This window comes from Natrix helvetica (genome assembly GCF_964273705.1).
Source record: "Natrix helvetica genome assembly, chromosome: 11".
NCBI classification, from domain to species: Eukaryota; Metazoa; Chordata; class Lepidosauria; order Squamata; family Natricidae; genus Natrix; species Natrix helvetica.
Genome location: NC_138562.1, coordinates 4,292,849 through 4,308,713, shown reverse-complemented (window position 1 = coordinate 4,308,713; position 15,865 = coordinate 4,292,849). Strand labels below are relative to the sequence as shown.

Below are 15,865 nucleotides of genomic sequence, written 5' to 3'. Positions count from 1 at the left end.
TTTAGTGCAGCGATGGCAAACCTTTTTTGGCTCGCGTGCCACAAGTGGGGGGAGCGCAGGGGGTTCGTGTGCGGGCGTGCCACACCCATAATGCAATGCACAATCCCCCAGTATGCATGCATGCACAACGCGCAACCCCCCCATTTTTACATGCTTTTTTTGCCCTCCCCAGGCTCCAGAGGCTTTATAGGAGCCTGGGGAGAGCGAAAAGAGCCTTCCCCGCCCCCCCCCCCCCCGGAGACCCTCCGGAGGCTTCAGGGACCGTCCGGAGGCTTCCCTGAAGCCTTCGGAGCGCTTAAAACCACCCTCCGAGCAAACCGGAAGTGACTTCCGGGTTGCTCGGAAGGTCGTTTTAAGCGCTCCGAAGGCGTCAGGGAAGCCTCCGGACGGTCCCTGAAGCCTTCGGAACGCTTAAAACCACCCTCCGAGCAAACCGGAAGTCACTTCCGGTTTGCTTGGAGGGTCGTTTTAAGCGTTCCGAAGGCTTCAGGGAAGCCTCTGGACGGTCCCTGAAGCCTCCGGGGGGGGGGGCTCTTTTCGCCCTCCCCAGACTCCTATAAAGCCTCTGGAGCCTGGGGAACACGAAAAATAGCTTTTAAAAAGGTGAACTCAGCTGGCCAGCGCACGCATGCGCACTGGCCAGCTGACAGGGCAGCACCTCGCGTGCCCTGACAAATGGCTCCGCGTGCCACTTGTGGCACGCATGCCATAGGTTCGCCATCACTGGTTTAGTGCCTCTTCTACATTGGTCCTGAAAGTCTATCGGAATTGTCCTCTGCCACATCTTCTACTGGGCATAATCAAAGCGGAGTTATTTTGAGTTGGTTTCCCACACTTTCCTCTTTCTGTGTTGCTGTTACTTCTCCCTTTACTGGTTCTTTACCTTTTGCCTCCTTCCCATAGCAAGAACTGCACTCTTTCCCACATACACAGATGAGATACAAAACCAAGATGACTAGATTCACACTTCACACAAATCTGTGGTCAATTGAACAAATTACCATTATGGCTGGGTTAATGCAAAATGATAAAACTATACACCCTATTTTATATGCCGCAACTGACGAGTTCCCTTATTGTATTAATTTGAAGCCAAAGAAACCACGTTTAGGGCAGCACGTGACCTCATCAAGCTGTGACTTTCTTTAAAACAAGTGTCCACTCAGTCCTCTCTGTGTGTGTGTGTGCCAACAGGGCTATAGTAAGAGCATTTCCAAAGCAGAGGTCGTGATCCGCTTTGCTTTTCAAACCTCCATCACCGTGCTGTGTATCGCCTGCCCTTGTTCCTTGGGATTAGCCACTCCAACCGCTGTGATGGTGGGAACCGGCGTAGGAGCACAAAATGGCATCTTGATCAAAGGCGGAGAACCGCTGGAGATGGCACACAAGGTGAGAAAATGGAATGTCCTTTTTGGTTGAGTGGCAGAGGCATAAAGATCTCATATCTTACCTTTGTCTGAGAATGCTATGAATCCTCCCTTCCCCTCCAAACTGTTTGCTGTTGTTTACAACTCTAAAGTTCTGTGGACGTGTGGGTGTTTTGCAGGTTAAAGTTGTGGTGTTTGATAAAACAGGAACCATCACCCATGGAACTCCAGTGGTGATGCAGATGAAGATGCTAGCGGAGGGTAACCGGATACCCCGCAAGAAAGTCTTGGCGCTGGTGGGAACCGCGGAGAGCCACAGTGAGCACCCCTTAGGAGCAGCAATCACAAAATACTGCAAACAGGTAGAAGAGCAGACCGCAGAATATAGACTCAGACAGAGGTCTGGAAGGGAAGTTGGAGGTCTCCTTGCCCAACCCCCTGCTCAAGGCAGGAGGCCTGATATCATCTGGGTCAAATGGTTGCCCAGTCTGTTTTTGAAAACCTCCAGTGATGGAACACACACAACTCTGGGAGTCAAGTATTCTATTGATTAATTGTTCTCAATGTCAGAAAAATGTCTCCTTAGTTCTACGTCGGCTCTCTCTGTAATGATCTTCCACCCATTCCTTCTTGTCCTGCCCTCTGGCCCTTTGGGGAATTGTTCACCCTCTTCTTCTCTGTCAGAAGCCCCTCAGGTACTGGAAGACTGTTATCCTGTCCCACCTAATCCTTCCCTTTGACATGCTAGACATTGTATTTTTCGGAGTATAAGACGCACCTTTCCCCCCCCCCCCAAAAAGAGGGTTAAAATCTGGGTGTGTCTTATACACTGAATACAGCATTTTTGGCCTCAAAATGGACATGCAGAGGATTCGGAAGGCCTGCAAAATGCTCCTAGGAGCTTGGGAGGGAACAAAACAAATGAAAAATGGGGCATTTTTTGCCCTCCAGCCCCCAGGAGCACTTTGCAGGCCTCTCAACCTCTCTGCGTGCCCTGTTTTTCACAAAAAATGAGGGGTGCAGAGGGCTTGGGAGGTCTGCAGAGTGCAAAAACGTTTGTTTTTTAATTTACCTCTTCAAAATCTTGGTGCATCTTATATTCCAAAAAAATATGGTACCTACCTAGGTCCTCAACCATTTGTAATATTATTTAGCCTTAAGATCCTTTATCGCCTTCATTGCTCTTCTCTGCACACTTTGTAGAGTCTTTTTTGTATCACTGTAACCCAGGGGTGTCCAAACTTGAGAACTTTAAGACTTGTGGACTTCAACTCCCAGAATTCAACTCCCAGAAGATTTATTAATTTTATTAATATTTTTTTTGTTTAGATTTTGTTATAAAGATGTAATCTCTCTTGGGTACTTATAAATTCTAGTAATAATTTTTTGTCTAGATTTATTATAATATAAATATAAATGATTCTAGACAAAAGCACATTTAAACAAATATAGTTAAATGAGAATGATGGTATATTGATGGTATAAAGATTTTTGGATTTAAAATGTACAATTCAATATGAATGAAGTATAAAGAATGATTGTAGTAACGCACGAAATTTATTTGTAACCAATCGACATGCTTTCTGGAAGATGTAATGAAGAATGTTTTTGTGGTTTTTTTTGTTTAATTAAAACAACAACAACAACAACAACAACAACAATAATAATAATAGAGTATGCAGGAAATAAAATGAGATTTAAATATGCTACTTTTGCTCCTTAGATGGGTTCAAATATAAGTAAAGCACGGGCAGAATGTACAAGGTCCGTACTGCTAGTAAAAGTATTCAGACGTGGGGCACATAATTCAAAATAGCCTGCAGATATCCCTCTTGGAGGTCTTCGTTCCTCACATCCTCCAGATTTGGGAAGGCTGCTTATTGCTTCAAACACCGCTGTATTTTATTCCCACATTGGAGCCGTGGTGGCGCAGTGGTTAGAATGCAGTATTGCAGGCTAATTCTGCTAACTGCCGGCCGTTTGAGCCTCACCAGCTCATGGTTGACTCAGCCTTTCCCCTCCTTCCGAGGTCGGTAAAAGGAGGACCCAGATTGTTGGGGGCAATTTGCTGACTCTGTAAACTGCTTAGAGATGGCCGGAAGTGCTATTGCTATTGGAATCTCGATTTGGAACTCTTGTTTGAGATGATGGTCCTGTTTCTGCCCAAGTGAGTTTGTTGTGTGGTCCTTTTGTTTTCTCTAGGAATTGGATGCAGACACCCTTGGGACGTGCACTGATTTCCAGGTGGTGCCCGGCTGTGGTATTAGCTGTAAAGTTACCAATATTGAAGGCTTACTCCGTAGCAAGAGTGAAACTGTGGAAGAGACCAATGTCAGGAACGCTGCTCTAGTGAGCATGGATGAGAAGGCTGATCCCCTTATGCAGCCAGCTTTGATCATCGATGAGCAGATGCCAGGTGAGTTCATGTGTGACATGTGTGTCTGGTAAATGGGAGCCTGTGTTCCTGGCAAGGGTTTGGCTTCTGGAGAGAGGAGGGGATTCCCGTTTTCTGGATTGGCGCGTTATCATGCCTTGTAAGACAACTGTGTGGTAGTGCTTCCTCATTCATTCTGTGTTAATTCACAGCCAAACACAACCATGTGAATAAATGTTCCTTCGTTGCCCCAACAGGAAGCCGCCTAGTGGGCAGGGATTTACATTGCTACAGAGAGAGCCTGCCTTCCAGTTGGCAAAAGTTACATTGTGATGCTCATTAAATAGCCTGCTTTATGTCATTAAGAGTACAAGAGTTTGTAAATAAAGCCTGGGGTCCTCTACTTTTTTTTTTGAAGGGCGGAGGGGGAGTTGACAGTCGAATTTGATGACCCCAAAAGCAAAGGATAGTTGGGCAGGATTATCTTGTAGCTTCTCCTGGGCTTTACTGACCCACATGGGATGTTCTGCAAATGGGATCCGGTCTGGGTGCACTTGCTTTGGGCTTCCTCTCATGTAGAGGAAGATTACTCCTAGGCAGAACTGAAAGTAGGGAGTGATCGGCCCTGTGGCAAAGGGGAGAAATGCACACTCCCCAGGCCCACTGGGGCTCTTTTTTTTTTTGAATTTTAAATGATGATGGTAGAAAGGTGGTAAACCTTTCTAAGACTAGTTTATTCTGTGACCATTGAAGCAAATGCGATGGCCTTTCCACAGTAAGATGCTCAGTGGCTTCCAGATACTTTCATTTCATTCTGCAGATGGAAGGGACAGCTGCTTTTTCTGGAAGACATGGCAACATAATTAGGCATAAGATGACACCAGAGGTGGGATTCAGCCGGTTCTGACCAGTTCTGGAGAACCCGTAGCGGAAATTTTGAGTAGTTCGGAGAACCAGTAAATACCGCCTCTGACTGGCCCCACCCCCATCTATTCTCTGCCTCCCGAATCCCGGCTGATCAGGAGGGAATGGGGATTTTGCAGTATCCTTCCCCTGCCACGCCCACCAAGCCACGCCCACAGAACCGGTAGTAAAAAAAATTTGAATCCCACCACTGGATGCCGACCAGAAGCCCAATACCCTCACCGTAGAGTCTCCTCCAATCATGGCGTACTTTTTCCTTTTACCGACTGGCAATAGGGAGCGGCAGCAGAGAGATGAAAGAGCCGCACCAATTGTCTCCCAGGCTTGTAGGAGAGCCATTGCTGTGGTTTTCCAAAAAAAATATTGGACAGCCATTAGTCCAGGATGGAATAAGGACTGGCTTCCTTCCAACCCTATGATTCTAAATCCCATGTCTTTGAATAACATTCATTAGCCTGAAAGGGTGCAACATACTTCCGATTCTTGGCTGCCCTTGACTAACGACTGTGTCTTAGTGTTAAATTGTTCCTCTCTTTTTTTGGATAATGGGAGTTTTCCTTTCAGACACATGGACGTCGCACAAATATTCGGTTCTCATTGGAAACCGAGAGTGGATGTCTAGGAACGGCCTTCTTCTCGGAAGTGACGTTGACGAAACCATGATGGAGCACGAGCGCCGAGGCCGCACGGCGGTTCTTTTAGCTGTGGATGGTAGGTTTGAGGACTGGGATATTCAACCTTTTAATTTGAAAAGGCCGAAAGGAGTGCAGGGAAAAAGGACGTATAACCGGAAGTATTGAAACAATTGGCAGGGTATAAATGTTGATCAGTGGGAGGAAAATTACTGACAAAGATGCACCTCAGAAAAGTTCTAAATAATGAATAAAACTCCAGAGTATTTCTGAATGGCTATTTAGGAGTATTTATTGCATTTACAATAAACCTAAATGCTCAAATCATTTGGCAGTCTAAACTTTGTTAACCATGGTCATTGACTATTTCTCTCTTAAATAATGCAAATATATATACTATCAAATAGTCTTGCCTTCAAATATTCAACAGAGTTGTTTCAATATGAGATGGACAGCTAATAGATAAGTAAATTGATTCTTACTAAACTCTTTTAGAAATAAAACATTCTCTTTGTTTCATTGGAATATTTCAATCATTGGCCTAAATTGAATGCCACAATAAACCAGGGTTAAGCCTAGCTTGGATGAACACTATTTATTTGTTTAAACCAGGGGTGTCCAAACTTGGGAACTTTAAGACTTGTGGACTTCAACTCCCAGAATTCCCCAGCCAGCCATGCAACATACTTCTGGGGAATTCTGGGAGTTGAAGTCCACAAGTCTTAAAGTTCCCAAGTTTGGACACCCCTGGTTTAAACAAATGTAGGTTTATTCTCTATGAAGGTGTGTCATTATTTTTTCCCCTCTCTTAATCCTAACCACATATTTGACTTTAAGTAATCTTGGCTCCTGGAAATCCTTCATATCATTCGTATAAATGCAACAAGATATATTTTTAAAATTCATGATCTTCCAATGCACCATTGTTGCTACTTTGTCACGCCGTTGTTTGGAGTCAGCCTGTGTGATCTTCTTGTAGCAACTAAACAAGGGGTCCAGTATTATTACTCTTCAAACTTGTAGGCTTCCTGACTGTCAAAAATTGTGGGCAGCCCACAGCAATCAGCACCTTTTTTTTAATCTTGTAAAACATGACTAAGTCAGATCCCAGTTTAGGAAGGGACATAATGGAGGAGTGGGCCTTTTCTGGAGGCATCCCTGCCTTCATGGGAACTTGTTTGTCTCCTAGGGGAGTTGTGTGGCCTGGTAGCCATTGCTGACACCGTGAAGCCCGAAGCGGAACTGGCTGTGCGGACTCTGAAGGGGATGGGTTTGGAGGTGGTCCTGATGACGGGGGACAATGGCAAAACTGCCAGATCGATTGCTTCTCAGGTAAGCTGCCGGATTCTTGAGGCTTCCCTGGACACCTCCAAGGCTTCACCATGCAGTCGGCTTGCATCGTATTTTCATGTGACGCATCTTGCCTTCCCTCACTGGTGACTGGAGAGATGCCTTGGGAAGACCAGAGTCTCTTGGGAGGAGGCCTTGTCTCACCCTGATTCCGGAGCCTGGCGTTGCCCCCAAGAGCCTCCTTCCTTTGGAGGTTTCAAGCCTTCTCTCTTTGGCTTTTAGGTTGGCATCACAAAAGTATTTGCCGAAGTGCTCCCCTCCCACAAAGTTGCCAAAGTGAGGCAGCTGCAGGAAGAAGGGAAGCGAGTGGCTATGGTGGGAGATGGCATCAATGATTCCCCAGCCCTGGCCATGGCTAATGTTGGCATCGCCATTGGCACGGGCACAGACGTGGCTATAGAAGCAGCTGACGTGGTTTTGATCAGGGTAAGTTGTGCGGTGGAGGGGAAAACTCTGCCAAAGTCTCAGCCTGCATCGGTTTGTGCATTTCCTTTCTGGAATGGAGAGGAAAAGCTAGGAGGGAATCCAAGGGGCTGTAACTCAAGCTCTACTCGGTGGGAGAAGCCCTATTGAAGGAGCCCAGTAGGACCTCTGGGCCACTCGTTCCACTCTTAAAATTGCTCCTACTGCCACTTATCTTCATTTGAATGAAGAACATACAATATTGGTGGGTAGAAAGGTGGTACAAAGTGAGCAGCCAGAGCCAGGATTTTTAAAGATGAGCTGTGGTGGTGCAGTGGTTACTGCAGGCTACTTCTGTTGACTGACTGCAATTTGGCAGTTCGACTCTCCCCAGGCTCAAGGTTGACTCAGCCTTCCATCCTTCCGAGGTGGGTAAAATGAGGACCCAGATTGTTGGGGGCAAGAGGCTGCCTCTGTAAACCGCTCAGAGAGGGCTGTGAAGCGGTATATACCGTATTTTTCGGACTATAAGACACACTGGTGTATAAGACGCATCAAGATTTCAAAGAGGTAAGTAAGAAAAATAAGTTTTTGTCCTCCCTGGCCCCCAGGAGCACTCTGCAGGCTTCAGCAGGGCTGGGGAAAGGGAAAAATGCCCCCGTTTCTTTGCCTGTTTTTCACCCAAACATGGGCATTTTCCCCTTCCTGCAGCCCTGCTGAAGCCTGCAAAGTGCTTATGGGAGGTGGGGGAAGGCAAACACAGCTCAGTTTTTGTGAAAAATGAGCAAAAAACAGTCCGTTTTTCACAAAAATGGCATGCGGGGGTGAGGTTTCGGGAGGGCAAAAATGTCTGTGTTCGGTGTATAACACACACCAACATTTCCACACTTTTATACTCCGAAAAAGCTGCGTCTTATACTCTGAAAAATACGGTAGATCTAAATGCTATTGCTATTATTTTCTATTTCCTTTTCTGGTAGAATGCTTATTTATTCTTTGAGGTCTAGTCTATATAGCCTTAGGGATCCCTGTGGTGTTTCTTCTCCAGATGAGAGTCAGAAGCCCAGCAGTTGAGTGGAAAGTAGAGGAAGGGAAAAGGGATGCAAAGCAATCCTCAGGGGTTACAGGATGTCCAGGCTGCCCCCTGCATTTTTTAAAATTATTATATGTGCACTTTCTAAAATGGTCCAATGGGGTTGAGTTAGCTGAGGTCCAGAAAAAGATGCAGCTTTGTTAAGTTACCGGGAATCGAAAGCGTTGATCGATGGAATCAATCCTGTTAAGTAATTTCTGAATCCACGTATTTTGCAGAATGATTTGCTGGATGTGGTGGCAAGCATAGATTTGTCACGGAAAACTGTTAAACGGATACGGATCAACTTCGTCTTTGCTCTCATATACAACCTTGTTGGTATTCCTGTCGCTGCAGGTATGTAACGTTTCTTGGTGCTGAACCAAGTGCTTGGTGTCCTCCGCAAAAGGTCTCTAAGTTTAGAGAGAGAGAGCTAAGAAGTAAAGCAAAAAGCTGCAAGAAATGATACCTGAGAAAAGAAACATTAAGAGGACATCAAATTCCAGACTTTCCTCCCATTTTGCTTCAGTCGGTTTAAGGAGGAATTCTTGAGCTTAGTCAAAATAAAATAAATTTGGAGGGCTAAGAAATTTCTTCTGTGCAAATCTCCTCTTTTCACTTTGGGTTCTAGTTTCTCTCCTCCCCCCCCCCCCCCTTCCAGGGACAGAAAATAGTTGTGAAAATGCTTCACGCTCTGTGTATTTGAGTTTCGGCGCTCCCCTGAACTCTGGCATGCTTGGTCCTAGGGGTCTTCCTGCCGATTGGCTTAGTTCTGCAGCCTTGGATGGGCTCTGCAGCGATGGCAGCCTCCTCTGTATCCGTTGTGTTGTCTTCCCTGCTGCTAAAACTGTGAGTAGCTCTGCAGACAGGAGGGGGGGAACACCGCCAGGTGCCTTGTGTAGGAGAGGGCGAGGGGTTCCTTTTGGGGGGGGATCTCCGTGAGCGAAAGGCCATCCAGGGCAAGGAAGGCTTGCAATAATGTCAGCTTAAACAAAAGGTTTAGTAAATAATCTGCTTAAAGCAGGTACTGTGTTTTCCTGAAAACAAGACAGGGTCTTATTTTCTTTTGACCCCCGAAATAAGCGCTTGGCCTTATTTTCGGGGAGGTCTTATTATTTTTGAGGTGCAGGAGGCGGAGAGCGTGGTCACCTCATGGCTGCTGCTGTGTTGCAATATTTTCGGGGGAGGGCTTATATTAGCACATGCGCTCAAAAGCCTGATTGGGTTTATTATCTGGGGAGGTCTTATTTGGGGGGAAACGGGGTAGGAAAATGTTTTGAGGCTACAAAAGCGATAGCCAGAGAAGACAAGAGGTTTCTTCAGTGGGAGCAGTTTTGTGGAAGAGTTGTGCTCTTCACACTTGACACACAGTGTGTCCCTAGTGCACCCTTCCGCCCCAATTGTAAAAGGTGCCAAAAAGGTCAGCTTCACCCATGGGGCTCTCAGGGCTGTAAGGTCTGGGCAGTCCCTGCTGGAGTTGTCAAGAACCACACACCAATCTCGGCTCTGTTCCCCTTTAGTTATAAGAAGCCTACCTGTGAGAAGTACGAGCGCCATGCCCGCACCCAGGTGAGGTGCAAGAGCACCTCAGAAATCAGTGTCCATATTGGGATCGACGACATTGGGCCAGGGTCTCCGAAACTGAGCCTCATGGACCGAATTATCCACTACAGCCAGGCCTCCATCAGCTCCCTCTTCTCCGACAAGCACTCCCTCAACAACATGGCCCTGAGCGAGCCCGACAAGCACTCGCTTCTGGTGGGGGACTCCCGGGAGGAAGACGACACGACCGTCTGAAGAGTCTGAGCAGGGCCGAGGGCTCGGCTGTTCGGGCATCTCTCGTGCTTGGCCTGCTCAGCTGAAGGGGGGGAGGGCAGGAACTCTGGATTTTCTTTCCCCCCCCAGGGAGATGAGTGTCTTCTACACTGTTTTGCCCCTCTGAGCAGCCGCAATGGGACAAAAGATTCCAGAAGGAAGCAGAACCCGGAGCTACAGTACTGAGTTGCTTTTTTGGGGGGAAGAAGCCAAAATAAGGATATCTCCCAGTTACCAGCAGACTGTTTTTAGGTCTTGTTGTTGTTTTCCCATTTGCCAAAGAACCGTGCCTTACTTCTATATGGGAGCAGAGGCATTCTCAGGTCACAGGTCACGGCTGGAACTGGGAGAGAGAGAAAGCTGAGTGGTCCTTCTGCTGGATGTCTTGCCTCTTGGCCAACCACAGACTGTATCCTCCTCCTCCTCCTCCTCCTCCTCCTCCTCCTCCTCCTCCTCCTCCACCTGAGGCTGTTGAGAGCCAGTCAGGCCAGGCTGGTACCTTCTGGGCCTCAGCAGGACTCCACCTTGTCTGTCCCACCCTCATTTGTGGCTTGTGAGGAATGCAGGAACAGACTCTTGTGGTGAGCCTGCCCTTCCTTCCCCTGCCTGATTTGCAGGAATCAAAGCTGTGCAATCCCCCCCCTGCTCCCTCAAGTTTCTTCCCTTCTTGTTTTGTGTGAGAGTCCAGCCAAACCAGCTCTTCCTTCTTCCTCCGATCATCATCCAGTACCCTTCAAGACCTGAGATTGCCAGTGGCCTCCCTGTTGTTCTCAACTGTTTCTATCATGTGAAGAATAATGTCTCAGGTTTGCCTGGCTGAGAGAATTCGGAGGCTGGGGCCTCCCCCCCCCCCCCCCTGTAAGATCAGTCTTCCTCCAACAGTGACTTCAAAAGACAAGCTTTGATTTGATGGTGAGCCGCTGTAGGGAGAACAGAATTGGTCTCGTTGCTTTTATAATTTTGAATTGGTGAGAATTGCCAGAATTAGCCCTGAGAGATCAGTGGCGTCTTTTTTACCGGATGATGATGGACTTGTCTTCATTTAAAACGGCGAGATACACCTGTCAGGATCAAAGTTCATGAAAAAGATTGTTTACTTAATTTTCGGTTTGGTTTAAGTCACACAATTTAGGTGTTTTAATCCCCTTTACAAAACCCTTTGGAATACCCGGCTAGAGAAACACAGCCACAGCTTTTAAAAAATCCTTTCTCCTCTTTTAGCCCTCCAGGAGTGGCCTCCGGAAGAGAGAGGGCTCAGAGAGCGGCAGCGATTGTGCTGACAATACAAAAAGGAAGAACTGCGAAGTTCTTCGTAGATGAGTGAAAATCCACTTCCAGGGGGGTCTTTGCACTATTTATTTATCTTTCCTGGGAGTTTCACACAAAAAACATCCCCAATGGCCCATTGCATCCACTAAGGCAGGGGTGTCCAAACTTGGGAACTTTAAGACTTGTGGACTTCAACTCCCAGAATTCCCCAGCCAGCAGAGCTGGCTGGGGAATTCTGGGAGTTGAAGTCCACAAGTCTTAAAGTTCCCAAGTTTGGACACCCCTGCACTAAGGATTCCAAGAGAGACAGGGAAAGTAAAATTGTGTCCAAGGAGCAGTGGTGAGTTGCAGGCAGTATGCCCCGGTACAGGCATACCGGAGCCTGCCCGGAACACTGGGTACCATGCTCCAGAGGGCCCTCCCGAGCTCCTTAGCTGTCCTTTAAAGCCTTCGACGCTTATGCGCATGGCGCATACAGAGCCTACGCAACACTCCGACGAGCAGCTGGAGCGTCACGGAGGCTTGCGGAAGCGTCGCTGGCAGCTACATTGAATGCGCTCGCTGCGTGCTTGCACTGCACACGTCCTTGTGGGCATCACCAGGCCCGTTCCAGCCGTACCGGTTGGAACGTGATCCAGAAGCCACCACTGCCAAGGAGAATTAAACATTTCCTCCTGAAGTGTCTCCTCCCCCACAACCTCTTCCTGAGCCTTCTGGGAGCGAGTTTTTGCTCTCCAGGCCCTGATTCTGCTCTTAGCTGATCAGGTTGTTAGGAAACGGGGCTCGTGCCTGGCTTATCCCCCTGAACAAGATGGCCCTTTCCAGTTTTGTTGGTCCCAAGAGGGTCCGTGACAAGAGCAGCCCTCAGCTTTGGGCCCCTGGCTGGCCCAGGCTCTGGGGAAAGAGCAGCATTGGTGCTTTTGACACAGAGCAAAGTAAGTTTGAGCTTTTTAAAGGTGTATTAAAAATTCTGCTCACACAGCGGGGCGTGTCTTCTTATATATTAATGTAAGTATATGCCTCACTTAGTCAGGTGAATAGCATTGCATAGTATGAAAACTGAAAATTCACATGGTGAATTGAATTCCATAGTTTCAGGAGGAAGCCATCCCTTTTAATCCCCCTAACTCTCTCTCCTCATCCAATTCTCTGCCACCTTGGCATGCCTTGGTAAGATTTTTAGAGTCTTTATCTTGATATGTTTGTGAATAAGGTTTTATACTTGACTTTGTTTCAAAGAACCAAAAGTTGCTTCTTTGCTTTCAATGTGCAATGCTTATCGAAAATGTAAAGTAGCCGTTTTTGTTAAAAAAAAAAAAAAAGTTCCTTTCCTGCCTCAGGCACACTTGTTTATCAAGCGTCTTAGATTATCAGAAGTCAGCCAAACAGCTTCAAAAGCAGATTTTAGAACAAGCTATGCATTTCGTTTAAATCTATTTATTTTTGTTACTTGCTTCTGGTCGTTCCATGTATCTGTAACATGTTTTTCTGATGTATTTAAATTATTAGACAAAGCGTATATGCAGACATATATGCAAGTCAGGATTTTCCCCATGTCACTCCGTCCCATTTTCTGTCTGGCTTTTAAATTCAAAAGCCCCTTTCCCTTCCCAGCTGATGTCCCCTTCTTTTAAGATACTGCGCATCCATCTCTCCCTGTATGCATTTCAGGCAGAACCCTTTTTTAAAAAAAAAATGCTGAAAAAGTGCTTCAGAGAGGCCAGGATTAGTGATGGCGCTTTTAATGCCCGTCAGCTTCTTAGATCTTCCAGGCCAGCCTCAATCCTCTTAATATGCACCGGATTTGCTTCCCATCGTTTCTGGTTCCTGACATTGTCATCTGGCATCATCCAGCAGCCTGGCTGGTTATAATGCAAGTTGCAATCCAAGCATTTTTGCAGGCTCCCTAAGTCACAAAAGGGGGGGAGGGGAGGGGATGCTTCCAGAGCAGACTTTCACTCCAGAAATATACAAATAGTTCTCAGCTCAACAGCCATCGTTCAAACCAGAATTTTTGTCCTGAGTAGTTACGGATGTAAATTGAGGCACCCATGCGACCTAACCCACTTTTTCAACGTTTTTTACAGCGGTGATTGAGGGAATCATGTGGTTGTGAAATGCGTCCATTCTCCTGAATGAACGTTTTCTCCAAAAGCATTTTCAAATTGCAGTCAGGTGGCCATAGGGCACTTCAACCAGTTGGTGGCCAAGCACCCAAAATGAAGTCATTTGACTGTGTGCGTGGGGGGTGGGGGGCGTGTCTGACATTTTATGACAACTGGAAGTGCTTTACAGTTGTAAGTCTTAACTGGTCACAAGCCAAGGATCACCCATACATCTTATGCAAACATACATCAGTGCATCCAAAATGAAAACAATGCAGGGTTGATTTTATTGCATCTATGATGGGGATTTCTGAAGATGTTTATGTCTGTGCTGCACATGCATATTTTACCTGCTTCTGCTCGTCCCAGTCTTGTTCAGGAAATCTACCTGAGACAGACACCAGTTGACCAAACATTTTGGGTAAATTGAGAAAAGGCCAAAGAGCCGTTCTTCAGATCCCTTGTGCTGATCATAATTTTCTTTCACAAAGGAAGGCAAATCTCTTTCCCTTTTTCTCCACTTTGAAAAATTAACTGCGTGGTGGTGGTGTTGTTGTTTTTTTTTTTTTTAAAGCTAGAACTACTTTTTGCCTCCCTGACCCTCTTTGCTTCCTGCAGTCAAAAGCTGAAGTCCCAGATCTGCTGATTCCGTTTTCAGGAAACAGTCCAAAGTCATTGAAAGAAAGCTAAAAAGAAGTTATATTAAGCTATCGTGTGCAATATTAGTTTATGTGGAGCTTATGTCATGATCTCAAGAATGTGCCTTCACTTCTGTAACTATTACTATGCTGGAACATTAAATGACGTGTTTTTTTTCTTTTGATGATGCTTTCTGCTTTAAATATAGATAGATAGATAGATAGATATATTGCAGCTAAATATTCTCTTCCGTCAGAATTATTTATTGCATTCTTGAACATCGTCTCCTTTTCTAGAATTAAGGAGGATTGAAAAATCAAGAGTGTCCAGTGATTTGCCCACCCAAGCTTCTGGTTTAAATACTTCTGGTAAAAGAGTTTTGCAGCACTGCAAAAGCGGAATGGTTCATGGTTAGATAGTAGGAAAATCTCACTTTGGATGAAATCGGCTTCCATGTGTATTTAAACCCCCTTGTTTCTGGGGAGCAGCTCTGAACAATTCTGCCTCTTCTCCATTTCAGCCCTTCAGGACCTTGAAAGAGGTCATCAGGAGCAGTAGTGGTTAGAATGCAGTCCTTGCAGGCTACTTCTGCTGACTGCCGGCTGCCTGCAATTTGGCAGTTCATATCTCACCAGGCTCAAAGTTGACTCAGCCTTCTAACCTTCCGAGGTGGGTAAAATGAGGACCCAGATTTTGGGGGGCAATTATGCTGACTCTGTAAACTGCTTAGAGAGGGCTGTAAAGCACTGGGAAGAAGTATATAAGTCTAAGTGCTATTGTTATCATGTCTCCCCAGAGTATTAACAAAAGGTTGAGCATATCCAACGCCTCCAACTTGTGGAGGGCCACAAATTCTCCACCAGAAGCGCACGCGCGCGCACACACACACACACACACACACACACACACAATGTCCTAATATGCTTGTCCCTGACTTTACTAAAGAGATCCAACAATGCAGAAATATTGTTCAAGAAAAGAAACATCTATATTTCAGGTTTCTGGCCATCTTGATTTATCAAAATCATCATATACCTATAGATAGTCCTTGATTAACAATAGTAATTGGTACAGGAACTCTATCGTTAAGTGATGCGATCATAAAGTTCAGTGTCACACAACTGCGCCAACTTCCAGTTGCAGTTACTAGGAGAATCCTTTGCAGTCATTAGGCAAGACATCCATGGCTTCCTCAATGACTTTCTTTGTTGGAAGTGCCAATGGTCATTAACCAAGAGCTATCTTACATGGAAGCTGAAAAACAAACAAACAAACCCTTCATTCTTGAAGCTTTTGTGAAACCCTTTAAATTATTTGGATTCATTTCAGGTCACTAGATTACTTTTTCTATGGCTCATAATGAATTTGTATTGACTTCAGAACAAAATATATACCGGTAATTAAAAGTATGTCAGTTGCTGTATCCTAAAGAAAAGTCTGAACGCTCTCAAGCAGAATTCTGTTTCCGTCCCTTTCCTAAAGGATGAAAGAGTGACACAACTCCTGATTGGAAGAGGGCAAGTTGTTCATAGCGAGAAGAGGGTGATGGCATCAGGTTCAACCCTCCCTAGTTTGCCAAATATAAAGTGGGAACATTCAGATTTGAAAAATTTTGCTACTATAACTGTTCCAATAAAAGTAGCGCTAACTTATATGGCATGGGTTTCTTCGCCTGATCTACTTGTAGGACTGACACGGCACCACAGAACACAATTTTCTGTGGTCTAACAATGACAAGTGTCACTCAGGATCTGCCTCTCCTCCTTTCCCAAGAAAGCATAGACTCTTGAAAACGTATTTCAAAAGAAATCTTTTATTGAGAAGAAGTGATAGCAGGACAGGCGAAACAGACTCTAAATTCCCTCCCAAACTCTACAGTTAGAAATAGGGCTTTAGAATCAATCCCTCCCTCCCTC

At 45.8% G+C, this 15,865-nt stretch overlaps 1 protein-coding gene across 2 annotated transcripts in view; it reads left to right on the top strand.

Moving 5' to 3' along the window:
- The window catches only part of ATP7A (ATPase copper transporting alpha), a 47,325-nt gene extending 33,457 nt beyond the window's left edge, over nucleotides 1–13,868 (top strand). For both annotated transcript variants that reach the window (XM_081963911.1, XM_081963910.1), the window contains 9 exons: nucleotides 1,195–1,389; nucleotides 1,547–1,729; nucleotides 3,570–3,783; nucleotides 5,230–5,376; nucleotides 6,487–6,629; nucleotides 6,870–7,073; nucleotides 8,361–8,478; nucleotides 8,868–8,970; nucleotides 9,642–13,868. In XM_081963911.1, the coding sequence (XP_081820037.1) occupies nucleotides 1,195–1,389; nucleotides 1,547–1,729; nucleotides 3,570–3,783; nucleotides 5,230–5,376; nucleotides 6,487–6,629; nucleotides 6,870–7,073; nucleotides 8,361–8,478; nucleotides 8,868–8,970; nucleotides 9,642–9,918 (1,584 nt within the window). In that variant the 3' untranslated portion in view covers nucleotides 9,919–13,868. The remainder of the gene's footprint in view (nucleotides 1–1,194; nucleotides 1,390–1,546; nucleotides 1,730–3,569; nucleotides 3,784–5,229; nucleotides 5,377–6,486; nucleotides 6,630–6,869; nucleotides 7,074–8,360; nucleotides 8,479–8,867; nucleotides 8,971–9,641) is intronic.
- The last annotated feature ends 1,997 nt before the right edge of the window (nucleotides 13,869–15,865 follow it).